At 36.6% G+C, this 24,403-nt stretch overlaps 2 protein-coding genes across 2 annotated transcripts; one reads left to right on the plus strand and one right to left on the minus strand.

The window, feature by feature from the left end:
* The first annotated feature begins 14,625 nt into the window (after positions 1–14,625).
* Positions 14,626–21,108, plus strand: LOC103937379 (L-ascorbate oxidase). Its single transcript, XM_009347329.3, has 5 exons — positions 14,626–15,157; positions 15,255–15,347; positions 15,424–15,636; positions 17,329–17,523; positions 19,995–21,108. The coding sequence occupies exons 1-5, from the start codon at positions 14,858–14,860 to the stop codon at positions 20,955–20,957; spliced, it is 1,764 nt and encodes a 587-aa protein (XP_009345604.2). The 5' UTR covers positions 14,626–14,857; the 3' UTR covers positions 20,958–21,108.
* Positions 21,109–21,329: 221 nt separating this feature from the next.
* LOC103937378 (probable polygalacturonase At3g15720) lies at positions 21,330–23,712 on the minus strand. Its single transcript, XM_018645028.2, has 8 exons — positions 23,539–23,712; positions 23,270–23,368; positions 23,060–23,149; positions 22,320–22,704; positions 22,093–22,174; positions 21,876–21,984; positions 21,656–21,778; positions 21,330–21,551 (listed from the first exon to the last, which is right to left on the minus strand). The coding sequence occupies exons 1-8, from the start codon at positions 23,710–23,712 to the stop codon at positions 21,330–21,332; spliced, it is 1,284 nt and encodes a 427-aa protein (XP_018500544.2).
* Between the last annotated feature and the right edge of the window lie 691 nt (positions 23,713–24,403).

The raw sequence follows: 24,403 nt of genomic DNA on the forward strand, positions 1-24,403 counted from the left end.
CTACCGAACACTGTTAGACGAGCAGAAATTTGACATGAATGGCTTTGTTGGCCGAATCCATTACTAGTAACTTTGGTTTACTTTGTGAACATTTTTCCATGTTCTTAGATTCAAGTTTGGTGTATGTTTTACTTATGGATAATCTTATTGATGTTGTCCCCGAATATGAGTTAATTGAATCATGTTTCTTGTATACATGTGACCAATTCAATTAACCACGTGATTAGGTAGGAATATGGGGTAGTTAGTTGTTTGGATGAATGTGATACTACACACATTAACTTTACACCTAAATCACATCTTTAACAATGACTTCAGGTCTATACACCTAAATCACATCTTTAACAATGACTTCAGATCTATCCAACCTGATTAAGAGCATTTGCACGCTCCTCGTTGTATGAATAGTGCTGCATCACCATTTAAGGAACCTTAAATTCTCATTGTCGTTGAGTTTTTAAGGCTATTTGAGATGACAATGATCATAAATGAAACAACTAAATAAAATAGAGTGAAATAGCTTTGCATCATCTCTAAAAATGAGCCTGAAGCTTTGATTTGGGGCCAATGAGTTGTCTCCAAATTGGGAATACACCACATGTGGCCGGCCTTGAGTAAGGTGATTGAGTAGTTTACTTGCTTTCGCACGACCTTTTGGGACACTTAGGTCGAACAATGATGCTACGACGCATCTCCTTACCCGAAGTAAGGATCTTGTGTCTACATGCACACTTTGCCAAGCCTGCTCATTAGGGAAATTAATTTTCTATATCATTTCTCGCAAAGATACGAAATCATCATTTTTCACAATGGATTCAAGGGAATATATGTGGACTAATCCAACCAAAATGCGGACCATATAAATACTTATGGTTTTGGTTGATGAATCGACAAACTAGTCATATGTTTGTCCACACACATTACTGCTAAACCTCCTGGCCGATTAATGATAGGAGCATATTTATGCGACTTTGTTAGCTTGTTTCTTTGCATTTAGTTAGTTAGTTTCTATTTATTATAGTGTTTTACGATATTTTCGTGTGTTTGTAGGTTTAAATGACAAAGTTGGTAAGAAAGTGCAATTTGGTGCTATTTGGAGCAGTTTTGGGCTTGGAATGAATTGCATATGTATGGAGCAAGGTGAATGGAAGAATTTAAAGATCAAGAGAGGCTAGGAATGTGATTAACATCTGGAAGAATTAAATTGAAGACTTGGAAGATAAGGAATCAGCTACAAAGAAGGAATATTATCCAAATTTCCTTATCTTATCCAAACCTTATCCAACCTTATCTTATCTTATTCTATCCTAATCTTTTCCTACCTTAATTCCAGCTTCAAAGAGGACTCATTTTCACATTAAATCACCTAAATATCATGTTCTAGAAGCCCTATTTTCATGCCCTAAGTTTATGCTACATGTAACCCTTCTAGAAGTTCTAGAATCTGCCACAAGAACCATTCCTTGCCCTCCTTGAAATTTGATTGAAAGTGTCCTTGTTCTTTGGTGATTTGGAGTCCTAATTCCTCTCCTTTTCAGCCTAAATTTGTGCCTTCCCTTCACCCTATAAATACATGATGCCGCAACACTCATAAACCACTACCCTCTACCCCAAATTCACACCACACCATCCACCACACCTCAAGAGCCTAAATTCAGAAATCCCTTTTGTACGCAGCAAGGAAGGAATGAGGAGCCACTTGGAGTGTTTCTAGGTGTATTCTATCTTTGTTTTTAATGTTTAAGTTTAATTATCTTTGTTTTACGAACATGAGGAGCTAAACTTGTTTTAGCTAGAAGACACTTTGAAACCATGATTATATTTGCAATATGAATTGATTACTTTAAGTTTTGATTTCATAAATTGTGAATATAATTTACTTAACTGTTTGATTAAGAACTTATTCTTGTGTGTTGATTAAGAGGGCCTGCTTAGTTTGCATTCATGAATTTGATGCTAAAATATAAGGGAGTTTCTCCTAATCGTTATGAACTTATATTTATAAGTAGTGGAGGTTGCTAGTCACGATCGTGTTAAGTAAATTCCTGGCAAGAGTATCATGCTTTTCATAGATACGAATGCCTTGTCAATGCTTATGATTTTCACAAAGCTTAATGATCTTTGATTGTATCTCTATTATGCTGTTCATGTAGGGAACTATTGAAGAATAATTTGGTTGCTGATGCATATTCCATCCAATTCAATGACTTAAGGAAAATCTGAGAGTTAATTAGTGATGTTCACGGTTAATCTGGGGTGTTGAGGTTCATGGTTTATTGGAAAAGCAACTGGAAATCAATTTGTATGCAAGTGTGTCATGTGTGGAGAAGGACCCTTGATGCGAACTAAATAAGCACACAAATTAAAACCCTCTTGTGACAATTGTAGTATATGTATAAGTAGGGATCATTCTTAACCGGGGAATAGGAGGGATTGCAAAATCACTTGGAAACTGACTCAAAAACGTAAAATAAAGTTTAAAACACTAAACTAGACTAAAAGAATGCAAAACTAAACACTTAAAACACTAAGACAAACCAAAAGACTCAAACAGCACCCAAAACACTCAAAACTGCTTTAAAAACACTTTCTGGGCAGTTTGGAGCACTTTGACTACTTTAGACGAATTTGGGTAATAAAATGAATCAAAACACTTAGAAACACAAACTAAGACACTTTCTAACTAAATTGGACACTAAAGTAAAGGGGGATTGAGGTTTTGACGAAATTAAAGAAAATGCACAGAATGTAATTCAAACAGATTGTAAATATGAATTTGATGAAAATATGGATGAATGATAGCTAGAAGGTTCTTCTCCACACATGTTACACTTGCATACAAAATGATTTTCAGTCGGTCTTTCGATAAATTATGAAACTCAACACCCCGGGTTAATTAGGTCCGCTTAAATTAACCGTCAAGTTCTCCTTAAGTTAATGAATTGGATGGGTTAGCGCATCGCAATTCAAAACATTCTCCAAAAGTCCTTTACGTGAAAAGCACAATAAAGATACAATCAAAGATCATTAAGCATCATGAAAACTATAAGTGTTGACGAGGCATTCGTTACTATGATGAGCATGAAACTAGTGCCAAGAATTCATTTAACGCGATTGTTTATAAGCAACCTCCACTACTTGTGAATATAAGTTCATAACTATTAGGTGAAACTCACTTATATTCTAGCGTCATATTCATGCATGAAAATTAAGCGTGCACTCTCAATAAACATACATAAATAAGTTATCAATCAAACAATTAAACAAATTGAATCCACAACTCATGAAATTCCAACTAAAGGTAATTAATTCATATTGCAAGCATAAACATGGTTTCGAATCACCCCCTAGCTAACTAGGGATTTAGCCTCTCATGTTCACAGAAAGAGAAATAAAATTGAATTTAAACATAACGAACAAAGGATTGATTACACCTAGAACGCCCAACGAATCCACTTGAATTTCTGCGCGTCTAGGCTCCTCTTTATTCTTCTCTTTGCTGCGGCAGAGATCGTGTGTGATGATTGTGGATGTTATTTTGGGTTGGGGATGGATTTAGGGAAGTTAGGTGGTGCGGCAAGGGTTGTGGAAGGTGTGTGGAGGTGTGGAATGGAGGGGAGAATGGTGGAAAGGCTGCGGCAAGGTGTGGATGGTGCTGGAATTGGTGGTGAATGCACGGATTGAAGGGAGAGAATGGGAGAGTTCTTGCGGCTGAGAGGGAATAATGTGATGGTGTGGAGTGTGACAGCTTAAGGGATGAATATATGCATGATGGTGGCTGCAATGATGAAGAGTGAATAAATAATGCATGTAGGGTTAGGAAATAAATCATAAATTAAAGGGGGAATGATTAAAAGGTGCAGCTAGGTTGGAAAGTTGTGGAAGATGGCTGGAATGGAGGGTGAATGCACGGCAAAGGATGGGAAAAAGGGATGGTGGCTGAATGATGAAGAGTGCATGTGGCTTAATGATGAAGGAGGGAATATGGAAATGTCGGCTAGGGGGGAATAAATGTATGATGGTGGCTGCAATATGAAAAGAATCAATAATAATGCATGTAGGGTGCGGCTAGGTTGGTGGAAGGTGTGTGGAAGATGCCTGCAATTAGGTTTTAAGTGCACAACATTGGACAAAAGTGCCCCCCTTGCACGGCAAGGGAAGGGAATTAGGAGAAAGGCACTGCAAAGGGTGTTAAAGTGGGCTAGGCCCTTTGTTTTGTGTCCTAAAGTGCATACAAGGCCTTCAAAGTGGCTAGAAAATACGGACATTTAAGATTAGGAAAGGTTACCAAAACGGGAAACCTAGGGTTAACTTTCCTACTTCAAGTAGGAATCCTTGTTTGAGTAGGATTCCTCGTTTTGGTAGGAATTCATCGTTGGAGTAGGAATTCGTCGTTTCTTCAAGTCTTCAACTCATTCATTCCTCTTTCGCTCCAAAAGACTCCAATTTGCATCTTCTTGCACACTTTGGCCTTATAATCTGAAAATACACAAAAGTGGCCTTAAACACTAAAATAACTAAGTAAACACAACATAAATGCACGAGAACAAGCTAATTAAGTCGCATGAATATGCTCCTATCAACCCTCTAGCTAGCTTATCACCCATAGTTTTCCCTAATTTCGTTCAAAGTTGTTTAAGTCTTTAAATCTGTTTGTTTTTACTTTAATTTCGTCCAAATCAAATTCCCCTTTAATTAAGTGTGTTAGATTAGTTAGAAAAGTGTTCAAATCTGTCCAATTTAGTGTTTTGAGTCTTAATAGTCTAAAATTCGTCCAAATAACTTCTTAGAGTCTATTTCGAGTCAATTTAACTTGGTTTGTGTGTTTTGAGTCTATTTAGCTTGTTTTGAGTTGTTAGAGTCTAGTTTTCTGTTTTTGAGTCTAGTTTTGTGTTTTTAAGTCAGTTTAGAGTAGATTAGCATTGTTGGAAATATGCCCTGAAAGTCAATCTTTGGAAGAAACCTTTCAGGACAATGAATTGATGTATATATGACTCTTATACATCGGAAGGCAAAGATACTAATTGGGACTATCTCAATGAACGAAATATGTCCTAAATAGTGAATCCATGGACAATGGATCGATGGAAGAAGTAACCTAATGATGTTAGGTTACAGAGACCTTCTTCTCATAACCATCATGTCCAAAAAGGTTCCTGGTCATAAGGATTGTCGGAGGGATACTGACAATCCATAGACTGGTACATACTATGTCCGCTTCAATTGGAAGGATGGAAAGTCTCATCCCATTCGTGTAGCGACACTAAGACAAGCATGTAGGTGCTCATTAAGGGAATGAGTTCACTGAACACAATCGAACGAGAGTACTTGCATGGAGGTCTACTCACATGTCAAGCAAGTAACTCTAATGGTTGGAATAATGTAAGTAATCCTTTGACCTGAGGCATCTCGTTGTCTTGTGGTTAAGTACTTAATCTTTGATTATGTTAAAGTCATTCCATTCGAGAGTGTCCAAGGCATCGTTGGGGTTAAGCCACTTAGCCATGAAGGCAAGTGAATGCGCAACAAGGAATCTCTAATCTTCGATAAGAGAGGATGAATACTCTAAGATATGATTCGGGAATCTTCGGCCGAAGTATCGAGCGTAATAAAGGAAAGCGTTCCTATACGTCTCAAATGAATCATATAAGAAGGAATAATCACATTAGGGGTTTGACATTATAAATCCATACCCTAGTAATGTGATTGAGAGTATTGTTTTAGAGAAGGATCGAATTACATTGTAATTCCAACTGAATAGGTTCTCCGAATAACTTCTACATTAGCTTGGGTAGCCATGATATATGATTAGATGTCACTCATGGCTTGTGAGTTCTTCTAGATGATTAAATGTAGTCATTAAAAGGAAGGTGAATTAAAAGTAAGTTTTAAATCACTAAGTGATTGGATAATCAATTGGATTGGTGCCAATCACCTCACTGCCTTGCTAATTAGAACCTAAAAGATTGTTCACCGATACACTCTTGTAGTGAGTAACTAATGGATGAAGGAAATAATTAATTGGATTGATTAAGTGTTTTGATTAATTTAGAAAGTCTAAAGAAATCATAAAAGCGATAAAGATCGTTTTGGGCTTAAAGAAACGTTCGGGTTTAATTAGGCCCATTGGGCCAAAACCCATTGGGCTTTTATTCAAGCATTGGATGACTTGAAATAATTAAAAGCCCAAAGCCCAAACCAAACACCAAAGGCCGGCCAAATGAGAAGGGAGAGAGAGTGAGTCAATTGTTGACTTGTTTCTTTAAGAAATAAAAGGAACATAATAATGAAAGTGTGTGTTAGTGTGTTAGGTGATTGAGTATACACAAAAGAAAAGAAAAACATTCTCTCTCTAATCTTCAAAAAAGGCCGGCCACCAAGGGGATGAACTAGCTAATCATCTTGTCATCCTTTTGGTTATTCCTTCATCTTTCTCATTACAAAGTGGGTGAGGATCTTTAGAGGTTTTCATATCTTTGGAAACTTGAAGAGGACCTAGGAGCACTCATTCTCAACAAAGTGGAGGAGGCAAGGAGGGAGGCTAGGCTCAAGGAGTTCAAGGAGCAAAGAGCTTGGAGGTGGTCAATCCTTGGTCTTAGATCTAGATCAAGAGGTACAAAACTACTCCTAAACTTTGTTCTTCAATAAATTGTTTTTGATGCATCTTATATAAACCTATGCATCTTGAAGGGGATTTGCATGACTATAGCTTTGATAAAATGTATGACATGCTTCCGTTGCTTTCGTATATAAATTTTGAATTGTATATGCATGCTAGTCACTAGAAATCCCACATAAATCTCATATTTTCCCTTCAAGCATCCCTTCTTATCCCCGGTCTAGAACGATCCCTACTTACACATACTACAATCATAGGGTTTTAATTTGAGTGTTAGAATATTTCACATCAATTAATGGCTCACCACCTTACTTATCCCATAAAGTCTGGAAGATTGGATAATGTCGGAGAGTTTATATCGACATTTTTTGATAAAGTATTGCATGTATTTTGGGTTTATAATTGAACATCGAATTCCTTTGATTCATCCCAAATAGCCTCGCCTAGTGATCATAAAGCGCAATTTAAAATATCGCCCGAATTTTGGTAAACGTACCAAGTTTTCAGTTTCTGCCTAGGGCTATTCAATCTTGTACGCAGTTATGTTGGTCCACCTTGAGGCCCATTGCCAACCAACCTATTTGACGTTACAGTTGGTTACTGGGTACAAACCTGACGTTTTTGGTATATATGCATTTGGGTGTGCATTCCATGTGTCGTAACGTACCAACATGGGTCCTCAAAGAAGGATGTGAATCTTTGTCAATTTTGATTTTCCTTCACACTAGCTCTCTTCGAGCCCTTGCATGTGATCTCTTTATCGCTCATTTGCAGGTCGTCACTTTAATGAGACAGTCTTCCCGCAGTTAGCGGGAGATAAGAACGTCAACGTTCCTGTAGAACGGTGCAAATTTGCTTGCATCTTGATCCCCATATTGCACAACTGTGATAAGCAAGTGTGATGAATTCTAGCTTTCAGAATGTTGTTCCAGACGCATTTCTCTGATCTAACTAAAGTGACAAGATCATATACCAGGTACAAACATGCCTGCAAGGATAGACGTACTTAACAGACATCGAGTCCAACATCCTTGGAGGGTATGCCGCCCCTGTTGGAGGGTGTGCCGTCCCTATTGGAAGGTCCGGTACATCGGTGGATAACCAATCAATCTGGCTTGGCCTAGGGCACAACATATCACTTGGTTCATAAGATTCACTTCCCTAGAAGAGGAAGACACAACATAAAAAGGAATCCATACTTGATCGTTGTCTCAAATCATTTCCATCTCATGAGATTAATCCGGATTACTCCCAGACTTGAAGTTCTTGGTCCAGTATACTAATTTAGATGAGCTAAATGGAGTTGAAATGAGATTACCATAAATGATGTTTTCACATAAATGAAAAGTGACGATATCGAATCGTGTTCCGTTGATTAAGTGACAACGTAGAATTGATTGGACAACCGAAATTACAATCCAGGTCAAATTCTTTACCAAAGTGTGTATTTGACCTGCTATTCCTACACTGCCCAAGGTAACCCTGTTGTGTTACAAATGGGAAAGAAAGTGTTATGAGATGAATGAAATAGTGCGATATGATGCACACCTTATGGCTCAAGGTTTCTCTTAAACGTCATGTGATTGATAGCAACATTATGAAATGTGGTTAGTGTTTTCTCTATGGGGATATAGATATGAAGATTTACATGTAAGTTCCCGAAGAATTACATGGACTGGTTTAAATAGTTCCAAAACCACAGAACACCCTTGTAACTTGTTTGAGGCGTTATGTGGTATACCGATCTAAATGATTATTTGATTAGTCAGGGATAAATTATGCCCTTGCGTGTTAAACTATGAAGTCTTATTCCGAATTGCTGGAGTTACAGTTTATGTCATTAACACGAATCTCACTAAGACTCTGGAAGAGCTTGAGAAAATTGCCTCGCACCTGCATATGGAATTTGAGATGAAAGATCTTGGGAAAACTCGTTTATGCCTTGACCTGAAATTCAAAGCATTGTTCTGACGGTATTTTGGTCTACCAATCGAACTACACCCCGAATGTGTCACATTCGAGTATACCTTTGATCATTCATACGTTATATGCAAATGAAACCCTTGAAAAGATTATGGAATCCGAAATTCCATATCTAAAATTCAACTTTGTGCTTCGTTGTACTTAGTTCATTGTATTAAGGTAGAACGTCGCCTTCACTGTTGATCTTGGTAAAGATGTAGCATCGCGCCTACATGCAACCACTAAATTGGTATTAAAGACGTACCCTGAAGGTACTACGAATTTGGGCAAATCAAATCCCAACGCATCTCGAGCGGATCCAACCCCTTGGTCCTCGAAATGATGTTTGCCTTGTTTGTTATGCTGATGCATGTTACTTATCAAACCCGCACAAGGTAAAATCCCCAAATGGTTATGTCTTTACCGTTAGGGATATCGCAATACCTTGGAGGTCCATGATGTGAGTTTTATGCGCACACAAATTAAACCCTCTTTTTGACAATTGTAGTATAAGTATAAGTAGGGATCGTTCTGGACCGGGGATTAGGAGGGATTGTTAATCACTTGGATTTTTGACTCAAAAACGTAAAAACAATATAAAACACTAACTAGACTCAAAGAATGTGAAACTAAACGTTAAAACATTAAGACAAACCAAAAGACTCAAAATTCTTTAAAAACACAAACTAAATTGATTTCTAACTAATTTGACAATAAAGTAAAGGGGGGATTGTGTTTGGACGAGATTAAATTAAATGGACAAATTGTAATTAAAGGCAAAACGTAAATATGAATGAGATGAAAATATGGATGATGGAATAGCCAAGGGGTTCATCTCCACACATGTTATACTTGCATACAAGATTGATTCTCAGTTGGTCTTTTGATAAATTATGAAACTCAACACTTCGGATTAATTAGGTCCGCTTAAATTAACCGTCAAGTTTTCCTTAAGTTAATGAATTGGATGGGTTTGCGCAACGCAATTCACAACATTCTCCAAAAGTCCTTTACGTGAACAGCACAATAAAGATACAATCAAAGATCATTAAGTATTATGAAAACTATAAGTGTTGACGAGGCATTCGTTACTATGATGAGCATGAAACTCGTGCCAAGAATTCATTTAACGCGATTGTTTATAAGCAACCTCCACTACTTGTGAATATAAGTTCATAACGATTAGGTGAAAATCACTTATATTCTAGCGTCATATTTATGCATGAAAATTAAGCGCGCATTCTTAATAAACATTCATAAATAAGTTATCAATCAAACGGTTAAACAAATTGAATCCACAACTTATGAAATTCCAACGAAAGTTAATCAATTCATATTGCAAATATAAACATAGTTTCGAATCACCCCCTAGCTAAAGGGGGTTTAGTTCCTCATACCTTTGAAATCAAAGAAACACCTAAACATTCCAACAACTCAAAACTTGAATTGTATGAACGTTTAAGCACTCTTCTCTTCCATTCCTTATACGTACAAAACAAAGAGAATTAAAATGAAACTTTGAAATCAAAGAAACACCTAAACATTCCAACAACTCAAACTTGAATTGTATGAACGTTTAGGCACTCTTCTCTTCCTCGTTGTTGTAGCACAAGGTTTAAGGATAGGTTGGTTGGGGGGATGGAAGTGTGGAATGGAGTGGAAATGGAGAAGAGGAAGTGTTTGTGTATTACAATGGAAAATGAGATGATTTGGTGAATGGAATGAATGGGTATTTATAGGAAGAGAATGGGTGTTAATGGATGTTTGTTTAAGGTATTTGGTGGATGGGAAAAGGTGTGGATGGTGGGAATTATGGTGGATGGATGGTTTAGTGGATGTAATTTAGGGTTTATTTAGGTGAATGTGGATGCATGATTTAGTGGATGTAAAGGATAATGGGATGGTGTGGAATTTAAAAGCTAAAAAAAATGGGATAATGGGCATTTAAGTGTGAATGGAATGGTGGGATGCACTAATGGAAATTATGGAATGGAATGGTGGGATGCACTAATTAGGAGGAAGAATTAGGATGAAGGGCTTAATGCATGGATTTGGGCCAATTAGGGTGAAGGGCTTAATGCATGGATTTGGGCCTAAAATGCCCCCCCTTGCATGGCAAGGGAAAGGACTTGGGCTAAAGCCCACGGCAATGGCTCTAAAATGGGCTAAGGTTAGGGTTTAGGTCATCTAAAAGCCCAAAGCCAAGAATAGAAACTCACGACAATGGAAACCTCCAAGAATAGAAACTTCCAACTTTAGAAACTTTGGTTACCAATTCCGACTTCCTTGCTCTTCACTTTCATTTCTTCATTTCTTAAGCTCCTTTGACCTTCAACCTCGTTCATTCCTCGTGCTCCATTTGCATACACCACATTCCAGCTCAGTTTTGCTCCAAAAGCTCCCAATTGCATCATTTCATGTATTATGTCCTTTAAACCTGAAAACACATGAAAGTAGCTTAAAAGACTACTTTAACGAATAAAACATAACAAAAATGCATAAGAACTAGCTAACTAAGGCGCATAAATATGCTCCTATCAGTCCACGATATGACCTTAGTTGCAAAATCTTCGAGTCGTTCCAAGACTCACCTTACTTCACTTCACCACAAGTGAGACATGGTTAGGAGTTCCTGTTGAGCATTTCGAAGTACTTGATGTTTTTCATCCATCGTTGAGTCCCAACGATAATCCATGAAGATTATGTCGCATGTATAAACTTGACCAAGTCATGATACATCAACGAAGTCAACGCCAAGACATATTGCGTCTACATCTACATCAGCAAAGCATCAGGAGATTGAAGTCATGCAACCCGATCCCAGACAACCTTGCCGATCTCTACACGATGTCACTACCGAAGTCAACCTTCTAGAAGCTTGTCCGAGGAATTGGTATGCCTAACTATTCGTATCCAATGCTTGTAGTTCTCATTTGAAAGTTATGTCAAACTTAGGGAGAGTATCTAGAAGTATACTCAGTTGATCTTAATGTACTCTTTTTTCCTACGATTAGGAGCATTTTTCCTACTGGGTTTTTGCTACCTAACTAGGTTTTAACGAGGTACCCATCCTGGGCTGATCATACTCTTATGAGCTCTTTTACTTGCATCCAAAAGACGTATAATTTTGATTTAATGCAACTTCTCACTTTTTTCCTTAGACTATGGGTTTTTCCCCACCTTGGGTTTTACCATAGTGAGGTTTTGTGAGTTTCACCTTTTTATGCATTCTTCTGTTGATTTGAGACTTGCATTCGCTCATTGTGCCGACGACTTCATCAACTGTACTTACTTCATCATTGATGACGTGATGCGCCATTGACTTGAGTATTTACACACTCAAGGGGGAGTGTTGCAGTCCTATTAGATTAGGAATGTGATTGTATAAATCCTAGTGTATCTAGGAATATTTCTTATATTCCTATTAGAAGTTGATTACCTATAAAGAGTTGTAATCCTAAAAGGGTAAATAATTAACCTTCTTTACTACTATAAATAAAGGCACAATGTGATGATACAAACACACCTCACAATTACACATCTTTATCTTCTCTCTACTATTGTCGCACCTTTCTCTCTCTATGGCCTCTACAGTTGTTCAGTAAATTATGCCTACAACAGTTTTCTCATTTTGATCTTTATTTAACCGAAATTTTTACGAAAGGACTAAAATCATTGATGGTGTTTTAAAATTTTTAGACCAAAACGAGGGGTTATGTCACTTAGTACTACGGTCTAATAGTATTTCTCTTCACTTGCAGATCAGAGGTCTTAGGTTCGATTCTCGCCAAAAGGAGAATTTGAACCACATTATTACTAGCCCATTGTGAGGCTAAGCCCACCCTTTTTTTTTTTTTTTTAGTGTAGATGATGTAAGGTTAAGCCCATCTATTTTTTTTAGTGTAGATGATATCATTTGTTTGAAAATAAAATGATGATAATGTACGCTCGTTTGTTAAAAAAAAAAAATATTGATAATGTACGTGGTGAAGCGACTTTACAAGCTGGCCTAGCCGCCTAGGTCTTTGAGACAAACCTCTTTGGATAAGGAGGCAAATTCTCTGCTCTCTCATTTCCCATACACGCTCATCCCTTCTTATTTGTACGGTCACGGTTAAGTCACATCAACATTTTATATTACTATTGCTTTTTGTCTTATTATCTCTATAAAAAAAATTAATATAAAATGTTAACGTGGTTTAACCGTGATCATACAAACAGAAAGAAGATTTAAGTGTATGGAAAGTGAGGGCAGAGTATCTGATTCCTTTGACAAGAGAATCTGTACCTACCCCAACCACTCCACTCACTCAGTCTGACTTTATTCAGGCATAATTTGAATTCCCAATTCAAAAACAAATCCAAGTGGTATAATCTTTTGGGATTTTCCTTTTTCTTTTTTGTTTTTGTTGGGGTGGGGAAATCTGCGGGCGTTCACTTTCACTTTCACGTTCACGTTCACTTGGCCGGTAGATGCATGTTTATGAGTTTTTTTATTTTATCGCAAATAGTTGCAACTCCTTATTTTAATTTCTGAGGTTTTACGTAAAATACATATGAAAGTTATCATTCATGTAGATTATATACTTGATATTCTAAAAAACCAATACAGATTTTACGCATATGTTACTTGTTGATATGCGATATAATAGTAAACAAAATGCAATCATGGAGTTTGCTACAACCTTTATCTAATGTCTATAACCACCACATAAACAGTGCATTTACGCGCTAAAATGTGATAATAGCTTTCAACCTTCAATTAATACTGTCATGATTTCATTGTTTAACTGAAGAACATAATTTGTCGTTTGGATAACAAGTAAGATGACTAAATTTATCGAGAAACTTTTTTTAAATTACTAAGTGGATTTAGATTTAGTTAACTTTTTGCAAATATGGTCATTCAAAGGGAGCGATTTAGAAAATAAATGGTTCATATCATTAAATAATATTGTAGCGAACAATTCAGACCACATTTATTACATATATGATTGGTCGTGTAAATAATTCTACATTTTAAAGTATTCAATCATATCAAGAATAGATTGAAAATGAAAAACTGAAACTATAAGGCGCAGAGTGACTGAATTCCCCACAATAACATTCGGACAAGAAAATGTTACTTAGAAACTTAAAATTGACCTCACTGCTGACGGCTTTCTAATGCACTATATTATTGTATGTGAGACCCACTTATATTAGAGAAGTAATTAATATTATGATCACTTTTATGTTTCTAAAAAGAGTCTATATTGATCGATCTTACCATAGTTCTACATTTTAAAGTACTCAACCTTGTTTACAATAGATTGAAAATGGAAAATGAAAAGCAACAATTATATGGTGCGTAGGGACACAAATTAATGAACCAAACCAAGCCAAAAGTACCAAGGTGCTCGATCAAGCTCGGTTCAAGTGATAATATTCGTGCCTAAGCATCAAGTTCGGCTTGGATGATTTTTTTCTAGTTCGACAGTACATGTGCACAATAAAACACAAAATAATAAGTTAAATACTTTAAAATGACTGCACGTCCAACATAAAAAAAATATGAGGTGATCACGAGTTTTATGAGCCGAATATACCAAATATCAACCTCGGCTCATTACGTACCCAATAGTTTGTGCAAGCTTTGCTAATTTTTCTTACGAACTGAGTTTGAATGAGCAAAAAATGAATGAATACGAGGTTCAATATTGATAACATTTTTTAACACTCATTACATATATGAAAGAAATAATAAATGGCTCGTTTGAAAATACTTTTAAAATAAATAAAAGTGCTTTTAGATAAAATATTTATGGGTTCCAAAAGTACTTTAAGTGTTTTCTAGGATTCGCTTACATTTTTATTAATCCAAAAATATTTTTACAATAAGACTTCTTTGCCATTTTAAAAGTAATTTCAAATGAGCATAAACTGGGATCGATTATATGTTTACATTACTCTAAATTCCACCCTCAGCAAATTCATGCACAAGCACAATCAAATCACATATGTTATATATTGATTAAGTCCAAAAGCCATAGCTAAATGAAAAAATGCATATCACGCACTGGCGCATCTATATATACATATACAAACCAATACTTAGCTGCAGCAGTAGCGAACAGTGGTAGCCTATCATCCCCTGGCCCTGGCCCTGGATCTCTACGGCCTTTTCTTCTTCATCTCATCAAGTATCTCTCTTCTATCACTTGATCTCCTTACTTTTTAAGCTTTAATATTTTTGCTGCTAGCTAGTATAGCTAGTAGTGAAAAGCTAACTAAAGAATGGGGACGAAGACAACATGTAGGAGGCTTATTAAGGCCCCAGCATCCCAAATGTTGATGGTTGCGTGCATATTTATGTTGCTGGTTGAATCATCGGCGGGTTCCAAAGCCAGGCACTTCAAATGGGACGTGGAGTATGTGTTTTGGTCACCGGATTGCGTCGAAAATGTTGTGATGGGGATCAATGGCCAGTTTCCAGGGCCGACCATCCGAGCCAAAGCTGGAGACACGGTGGTTATTGATCTCACTAACAAACTCCACACCGAGGGAGTTGTTATTCACTGGCATGGAATCAGACAGGTCTTGTGCCTCTCTCTCTCTCCCTCTCCCTCCCTCCCCACCACACACCACCCACAACCCCCCCAATATGATTTGTTGTGGATCTGAATGCATGCAGTTTGGAAGTCCTTGGGCAGATGGAACAGCATCCATCTCACAATGTGTCATCAACCCTGGAGAGACCTTCACTTATAGGTTCAAAGTTGACAAGGTAAGTAATGGATCATGGAAGGTGGGGCTTTCTCTCTCTAGATGTCTTGGTGTTAACGGATGGTGGATGAGTGCAGGCTGGGACATACTTTTACCACGGGCACTACGGAATGCAAAGATCAGCAGGGTTGTACGGGTCTCTGGTTGTGGACGTAGAAGATGGCAAGAAAGAGCCGTTCCACTACGATGGCGAGTTTAACCTTTTGCTGAGCGACTGGTGGCATGAAAGCGTTCACCACCAAGAAGTTGGCCTCTCTTCCAACCCTCTCCGTTGGATTGGTGAACCCCAGGTACATATTATATAATTATAATTAATTTTTAATTAATTACCTCCATTACATCGTCCCTTCCCCTAGTTAGCCTATTCGTCGGTCGTATACAAATACATTTTTGCTCACCTCCCTCAATGCTGGTAATGCTCATAGTATTTGTCGTGCATTTGCATTGGTCCGGTGATTCCAATCTGCTTCCTTTTCCAATTTCCACATTGTGCTGTATTCGCTTTAACTTGTATCATGTATTAATTGACTTTGTTTCTCATAGGAAATTTTCAAACCCTTTTCTTAAACAGTCTATACTATTGACTGTTGAGTAGTCCGTTCTCATATCTATGTAAATAATTAAAAATATTAATTAAAAGTTTTTTTAGTACATCGATATTTTTATACTAAGGGGAAGGAGAGTTCGGCTAAGCCACATAATGGGTAGCCTAATTTGGTATTGAATTCGGCATCCACGAAATTCGAATCTAAGACCTCTCACTTCCAAGTGAAGAGGAATATCACCAGACTGTAGCGCTGAGTGGCAAAATATTAATTTAAATTTAATCATGATTGTTTATATTTTATACGTTGAATGGCTCTTTACTATTAAAAAAATTGTACTCTTACTTCCTAAAACAAAATAAATATGGCTAAACTGCCAATTTGCCCCTTAATTATCACTTAACTTTTGATTTCTCCCCTGAACTTTTTAATTGGAAAATTAATGACTTAAACTAATTTATTTGGCTAATTTCCCACCTACCATTAGTTTTTCATAGACTTCATCCAAATTAACCTTAACTCTTATCATATGCAAACCACGTAACTCTCATTTGTGGACAAAAGCGTCACTTCACTAGACATTCACATACAAAAGCTATAGAATCACACATACTTGCATAGGTTTATATTTTAGAAATCTAAGGTTTTCAATTATTTTAAAGAATGAAGCAACCGAACTACCCATACATGTTGTGCACATGCTTCCATTTAACAAAAATTTGGATGGAATGAACGAAAAATCAACAGTAGGGGGCAAATCAGCAAAAAAAAAAGTTTAAGTCCTTAATTTTCCAATTAAAAAGTTTAGGGAGGAAATAAAAAATTAGGTGATAGTTCAGAGGGTAAATTTGCAGTTTACTCAATAAATATTGTTAATTATGGTGATTACAGACAAAAATTACCTAATTTCTAGTCTTTGCCTGTGACTTGCTTTTCCACACGCGGTTTGTACATAAATTTACTACAGCACAACGCATATTCTGTATTTTGATATTTATTTTTACAGTAAAAAAATGATAGTTTCTTGATAAGTGATGGATGGAAACCGGAAGGGTGTGCAATATGAATAAAGTTTAAGTTTTATTATAAAATCAACTAGTAATATGAAGAGTAGTTCAACTTATTTATAAGTTCATGTAAAATTTTTCCTCTTATTAATATGAAATTCATTTTCAACGATCTGTATACCTGCGACCAAAAGAAGAAGGCTAGCTGCACGTTGTCACCGTCACTCATATGATTTTAGATATTTGCAATGCGTTAGGTGGTGGATCCTTGTCTAAAGTTTCAATCCCAAATCTATCCATCAAAAAATAATATATGTATTTTAAAATTTAAATTAAAATATAAACCATCCTTTTTTATTTTTATTTATTTTTATTTTTATTTTTTTTAATGTTCTTAATTTAGATCCCTGTTCTGTTCGATGATTGACAGGCATTGCTGATCAATGGGAGGGGTCAGTACAACTGTTCTGTGGCAGCGCATCATGGCAATTCTAGTTCAAGCCAGTGCCAATTAAGAGGAAGCGAACAATGCGCACCCGAAATACTCCATGTGCTTCCAAATAAGATCTACAGGCTCAGGATAGCCAGCACCACTGCCCTAGCATCCCTCAACTTGGCCATTGGGGTAAAAACCTTATTCTCTCTCACTACATATATCTTATACATTTTTACAATTTGTGACAGTCAATTTCAACTTTATTTAATTATTGCCCTAAAGTTGGAAGATACATTGATTCCTTATGCTAGTAGCCACATTTTGTTTTCTGGGCTAGCCATGTTTTACACTCTTAAAGTTTCAACACATTGAATCATTAGGTTTTAAAATTATGTCAATTTATATTTTATGCTTATTTGATTGTATGGTTCTTCATAAATTTAATTAATAAGGTGGTTGGTGTCATTTTTAAGATGGTATGTACAAGTCACACTTGCACTACATAGATAAAACTAGTCATCACATAGCTTCGTCATCTCCTCCATGGATGCTTGACAGCGCAAAACAAGTACTAGCTAATGGCACAATTTGGTCCCGAATGTTGTGAGTCCTGCTTCAACCACGTCGTCATTTAAAAAAAGAATGAATTGGTAAAATGGGTTATCATGGTGTCACGGTATTGGGTAATGCTGTCATGCACCAATATGGGTCATAAAAGTGACGAGTTGTGCATAAGGCATTGGGGAATTTAGACAGACAGAAGCTCTACAAGGATTACTTAATATGATTCTATCTTTTTCTTTTTCTTTTTCTTGTCCTTTCCCAGAATCTTCCCCACACATTATGTGCACTATGCATGGTTCATGAAAAAAGTATTTAAAAGTGGAATTGATTGGGTGCCCAGTGGGAGAGGCAATTTGGGAGGAATTACATGTTATGCAGCAAAGAAAAATCCCTAATAATAGACTGAGTGGCAGCCAGGCATTGGCCAAAAATACCAATGCATGATTGTTGGCTTTTCAGCCAATTAGACCCCATTTGGTGGACTGGATGAGATAGATCGTGTAATTACAATAAACTTGAGTCTAGTCCGTTATTTGTTGTGTCAAATATAAAATGGACATGACTTGATATAATAAGTTATGAATCCACAATAGAATGAATTCTCTAACCTAGCCTTATATATGGATTACAAATTATGTCTTACAAATCCCTATCAATCCATTCTTATCTTTCAATCACATCTAGCCCATGCTGCCCATTTTAGGACCCATTCATTCCGACATGATTTTCCTTCACACTTTTGAAATTGTTTTTTTTACTAAATTTAAAAAACTGTTCAAGCATGTGAAAAATTGTTTTGATTGATTTATATTTTTCAACTCAATGTATTTCGGATTTAAACTTTTTTGCTTCTCTTTTAGTGAAGATTATACGTGCAAACTATCGCTTAATATTGAAAAAACATATTAGGCATTGTTAATTTTGTACTCGTCTGTAGAAAAAGGAGAACAGTAATTAACTTTGGAAGAAACAAATCCTTGGCGCATATGAGTGTTTAAAGCTGCTGCTTTGCTTTTCCTGAGTAGCTCTGTCCTGTCCTCTCATTGGGTTGAATGAGTTGGACCATATAACAGAATCAGAACACGTGATTCTTTTTCTGTTGGCGTGGCCTTTTGCACCATGATCAAATTTGACATCTGATTGGCACATGTGCTCTAATTTATGATTCTCTCTAGATTTCACAATCCGGAAAAATTCTCGTATAATTTAAATTGAATTTATCCAGATTTTTTTTTTTTGTGTGAGGTGGACTAATGGAATAGAATAATAGGACCACAAGATTTAACTTGAACGGTCTGGATTTTTCATATTGTACTCTGGAGTATGAGATCCAAAGAGGATCTCAACCCCTTGTACCTATACCTATACGTAGTATGTATTCTTTGTACGTAGCTTTTGGCATCCAATATATATATATATATATATATATATATATATATAAGGAAAACTAATGAAAAAGATTTTGAGTTTTAACGATGAGAACAAAATAAAGGGTAAAGTGAATAGTACAAGCTTTGACTTTTTAGTGTAAAAATATAGTTTTTCGTTAAAGTGAACAGTACCGCGAGTTTTTCGTTAAAATTCCCATATATATATATATATATATGTGTGTGCGCGCGCGTGTGTGTGTGAGTTTGTGTGTAGCATGTAGCAACAGCATGCATGCGTCCTTGTTCTATAATTTCCCGTTACTTGCTGCATGTAACGAATCTAAAGGACACTATAATTTCCAACCAAAACAAAAACTGTCATGTTTTTTTGTTTTGATGAACATGTCATGTTGCTATACTCAAATATTAACCAGTGTAAAATATTTAGCAGAAATATTCAAATCTAATCGAAAGTAACCATGAATTCTTCACTAAGAGACCATGGAACTCTATTACATACTCAGTGGTGTACATTGATGATATGTTGTCAGTATTATTTGTTTAAAATGTTTTCTTGATTCAGTCTACTAAGCAAAATTGAACAAATATTGACAATGTATCATATATAAACAGTATAGATTGGTATACCTATATTCTAAATCAACATTATATATTGTGCAAAAATTATGTCACTTGATTTTGTTATATATGTTTGATGTGTTGTAGAATCACAAAATGGTGGTGGTGGAAGCTGACGGAAATTATGTGACGCCATTTGCGGTTGATGACTTGGACATCTACTCAGGCGAGAGCTACTCAGTCCTCATAACAACCAACCAAGACCCTTCCAACAACTACTGGCTTTCAGTAGGAGTGAGAGGAAGGGAACCCAAAACGCCGCAGGGTCTTTCAGTCCTAAACTACCGCCCAAACTCCGCCTCAAAGCTCCCCGCTTCGTCACCTCCCACCACACCTGCATGGAATGATTATGCCCACAGCAAGTCCTTCAGCAACAAAATTCTGGCCCTGATGGGCTCCCCAAAGCCTCCCAAGAATTACGACCGTCGGATCACCCTCCTCAACTCCCAAAACAAGATCAACGGCTACACCAAGTGGGCCATTAACAATGTCTCCCTAACTTTACCGCCCACTCCTTACTTGGGATCCATTAAGTACGGTTTAAGGCACGCGTTCCAGCAGAATAGCCCGCCGGAGAGCTTCTCCAACGACTACGACGTGATGAAGCCGCCCGTCAACCCTAACACCACCACCGGGAACGGGGTTTACATACTGGCCATGAACACAACAGTCGATATCATACTTCAAAACGCGAACGCACTGACCGCTAACGTGAGTGAAATACACCCATGGCACTTGCATGGACACGACTTTTGGGTGTTGGGGTACGGTGAAGGCAAGTTTGACCCCAAGAAAGATGAGAAGAAATTGAACTTGAAGAATCCACCGCTGCGGAATACGGCGGTGATATTTCCTTACGGGTGGACGGCTCTTAGGTTTGTGGCGGACAATCCCGGAGCATGGGCGTTCCATTGTCACATTGAGCCTCATTTGCATATGGGGATGGGCGTCGTCTTTGCGGAAGGCATCCAACACCTCACCAAAATCCCTCAGGAGGCTATTGCATGTGGTCTCACTGGGAAGATGCTTATGACAGCGAACCACAATTAATAATAGGGGTTGCTGCTTAGTTTAATTTGTGTTTATTTATAATATGCGCGTCCAGTAAGTTACTTTTGATTCGTCGGTCGAGATTATGTATTTGAGTATGCATCTCTATATGCAATTAGACTTTGATACATCTATGATTAATTTATATTGATTGGTGTTTTGTTCAACATAATAATTTAGGTGAGAAACAATGAAAAATATATGGATCAAGCAAAACTTCACCAACTGAACAGTTTTTATTAATTAATTACTAGTAATTCGTTGAATTACATCAAATATTATTAACTAATTAAACCTTGAAAGGTACTTAGGCATATGGTTTTTTTTATCTTTTCTTTTAGTAAACCTACTTAGACATATGTTGGATGTGAACTAATGGGAAAGGCAGGGGACGTAAGGCGTGGAGAAGGAAGAGGTGCCCTGGGCATTGTTGCAGTAGGCATAAACATCCTTGTTTGGAACACCCGATCTTATATTGACGTTATCCATTATAATGTTGGTGCAGCAATTCTGTCCACAGTCCAATGTAATTGCTTGCGGAACACCGGAAGATCCACCAATGTTACGGAATGTCACATCGCTCACTTGTACGCACTACATGCACCATAAAATTAATTCCGTCATACATAACCATAATTTAAAACAAACTAACAAGCACAACACATATGAGTCATGACAGACATTATCAGTTAATTCACCTTGTTTATGTCCATTACTGAAGTAGGATTAGCAAAATAGCGCTGGTCTATAATGATTGGGTTCTCAATGTCTGTAAACGTAATTCCCTCAAAGGTGATCTTCCTCGCATATCCTGAGCCGCCCTACAATGCACGCAATCAAAAATAATATTATTAATATAACTGAACTAATTAATCACATGACTAATAAATTAAGTGTCAAATTAAAGGAATTTCTTACTTCCCATGTCTTGATTCTCATTCCATTTTGGGTGCCTCTGAAGCTGCAATTGCTTACTTGAATCTCTTCCACTGCACTATGTTCTCCATTTTGACCAAGACTTCCAATACTACAAGTGCACATACAATTAATGAATTAAAATTAAAAATTTAAGCCCTGATTTAATGAGGAAATATAAATGAACAACAAATTATGCTGGGAAAATAATAATTATTACCTAATACCATGGCCTGGTCCACATTTAACACCATTAATATTGATAAAAGATGAACCACTATTGATGGCAATACAGTCATCGCCTATAAATATACACGATAAATACAAAAATAGCAAAACGAAGAATCAGCTCCCAGTTTACTTCCTTAAGAATCTAAATACATGAAAAAGGTCGACATAAATACATATATATATATATATATATATATATATATATATATATATTACCAGTTGCAATAAGAGAAGTGTGAATGGTAAGTTTGGTGGATGAAGAAATATCAATTCCATCAGTGTTAGGGCTTTCTTTCGGAGCACTAATTAAGAGTCCGAAAACCCGGCCACCATTGCAGCTGTTGATGCTTATATGATTCTTGGGGCTGTTCAAGAATGTGAGGCGACTCAGCTGGAAACCATCACATTTGTGGATGTGGAGACTAGTTGGTCGCTGGCAGTGTGATTTCTTGTTCCCGCATAATTTCCACCAACCGGCACCGTTGCCATCTATTCGACCTCCGCCGTTTATCATAAGACCGGGCACATTCGCAAACTGAATCCATTTGTCCTTGTTTTTCCATGCACCAATGTTATTTGGAGCAATAATACTTCCTTGTATCTGCAAATTTTACCCCATTAAAATTAAAAAAGAAATAATCGGCACAAACAAACAATATAATACAAAAAATAGTATCATATGTTAAAAAGGAAGATTTCATTGAATAGGGTTTATATGGTTACCTGGAAATTTATGTTACTTGACCTGCACGGCCCCTGGAAAGCCACGGAATTTAACAAGAATGTTTTACTTTTTGGTACAACCAGGGTAGCGATGCCTCGAGTTGTTGATACACACAGAGCTCCCCATGCTTTGAGGAAGGCCTTTTAGTTTGTAGCACAAGTTAAACCAGGAAACAATAAATAAACAAACTCTTTGTAAATCCAACTACAATTCAAAACTAAAATATACATACAATTGAATCATCAACTTGGCCATTCCCAACAGCACCATAATCAATCACATTGAAAGTATTTGCTTGCGATCCCATTGCTTCTAGGAAGGCCTGCTTAATTAATTGCACCAGTTGCACAAAATCAATAAAATTGTATTAAGGCAAAAGGGAAAAATCATTCACAGAAATTGAAAAACGAAGAAAATATATGAAGAAGAAGTGGTAGCATACTTGATGCGAATCATCTTGTGTCTTGGCGTTATTATTCCCAACATCGAATGTCTTCATTGGTCGAGATCCCCATGCTTCTGGGACGAAGGCCTCCTTTAACTTGAGTTGAACAAAAATATAAAGACACATGAGTAAATTAAAACATTAATCTTAATTGGTGGAAAGAGAAATCAATGGATATATATATATATATATGTATGTATGTATGTATGTATGTATATATTAAACAAAGAGAATGAATGAATAATAAGAAGTGTAGATAGACGTACTTGTGAGTCATCATCATCATCATCGGTGGGGGCATACTCAGAGGCATAGAAAGTATTTGAAGTTGGTGTTGCATCATCACCATCTAGTACTAGTGATCTACTAGCAATACATGAAGTTGGTGAATTAGCAATCACAATGATCGCAAACAAAAAGATGGCAACTTTTCGATGCATTTTTAATGCTAATTGTAACTGAAGGAGAAATATATGAAACAAATTAGTCAGAAATGGGGATGAAGAACAAGCTAGGCTGCACTACTTTGTACTAATGGTTATAAACCTTTGGCGGTGAATGTTGAGGAGATCAACCAGAGGGAAAAGATAATAAGTACACACACACACACACACACATATATATAGGGTTCATGCATGCGATGCTATATCAATAATCATAAGTAACGTTGGTGTGGTACCAAAATAGACAGAGATCACAATATATTCTGGTTTTGGGGAAATCAATCAATCAGTCAATCAATCAAGATTTCAAATCCTTTCTTCTTTTGTTTATCGTTATTTTTTTTGTTTTTCCTTCGTTAACCAAAATACCGATTATGATTCATTTTTTCCATATAGAAGCTAGGTCGAATCGCATGTCTACCTTTATTATTATTGTGATGAGGCATTGATTTCTTAATCCCAATTAATTTTTTTGTGAAAATGTTGTGTGTACTTATTTTTTTTCTTTTTTTATAAGAAGCTACCATGCGTCAATCAATATAAGTTGGATGAGAGACCGGAATTAAGGTCAAATGATAAAAAAAGGTCAAATCTTCAATCCATAATAAAATGTCAAGTGAACAAATCTTCAATCATAGTTGTCAATCAAATTTAACCATACATGGTGGAAACTGCACGTGACTTTTTT

The sequence above is a fragment of a genome, unplaced genomic scaffold (assembly GCF_019419815.1).
Source record: "Pyrus x bretschneideri cultivar Hongxiangsu unplaced genomic scaffold, Pyrus_bretschneideri_v1 Contig58, whole genome shotgun sequence".
NCBI classification, from domain to species: domain Eukaryota; kingdom Viridiplantae; phylum Streptophyta; class Magnoliopsida; order Rosales; family Rosaceae; genus Pyrus; species Pyrus x bretschneideri.

Bases quoted from the DNA above. Each gene is read 5' to 3' on its own strand.
- LOC103937379 (XM_009347329.3), top strand. From the start codon at position 14,858: ATGGGGACGAAGACAACATGTAGGAGGCTTATTAAGGCCCCAGCATCC. The intron at 15,158-15,254 runs GTCTTGTGCCTC...GAATGCATGCAG, and splicing joins ACTGGCATGGAATCAGACAG to TTTGGAAGTCCTTGGGCAGA. The intron at 17,524-19,994 runs GTAAAAACCTTA...GATGTGTTGTAG, and splicing joins CCCTCAACTTGGCCATTGGG to AATCACAAAATGGTGGTGGT.
- LOC103937378 (XM_018645028.2), bottom strand. From the start codon at position 23,712: ATGCATCGAAAAGTTGCCATCTTTTTGTTTGCGATCATTGTGATTGCT. The intron at 22,705-23,059 runs GTATGTATATTT...TAAAATTTGCAG, and splicing joins GCCAAGTTGATGATTCAATT to ATACAAGGAAGTATTATTGC. The intron at 21,779-21,875 runs GTAAGAAATTCC...CGTGCATTGTAG, and splicing joins TGAGAATCAAGACATGGGAA to GGCGGCTCAGGATATGCGAG.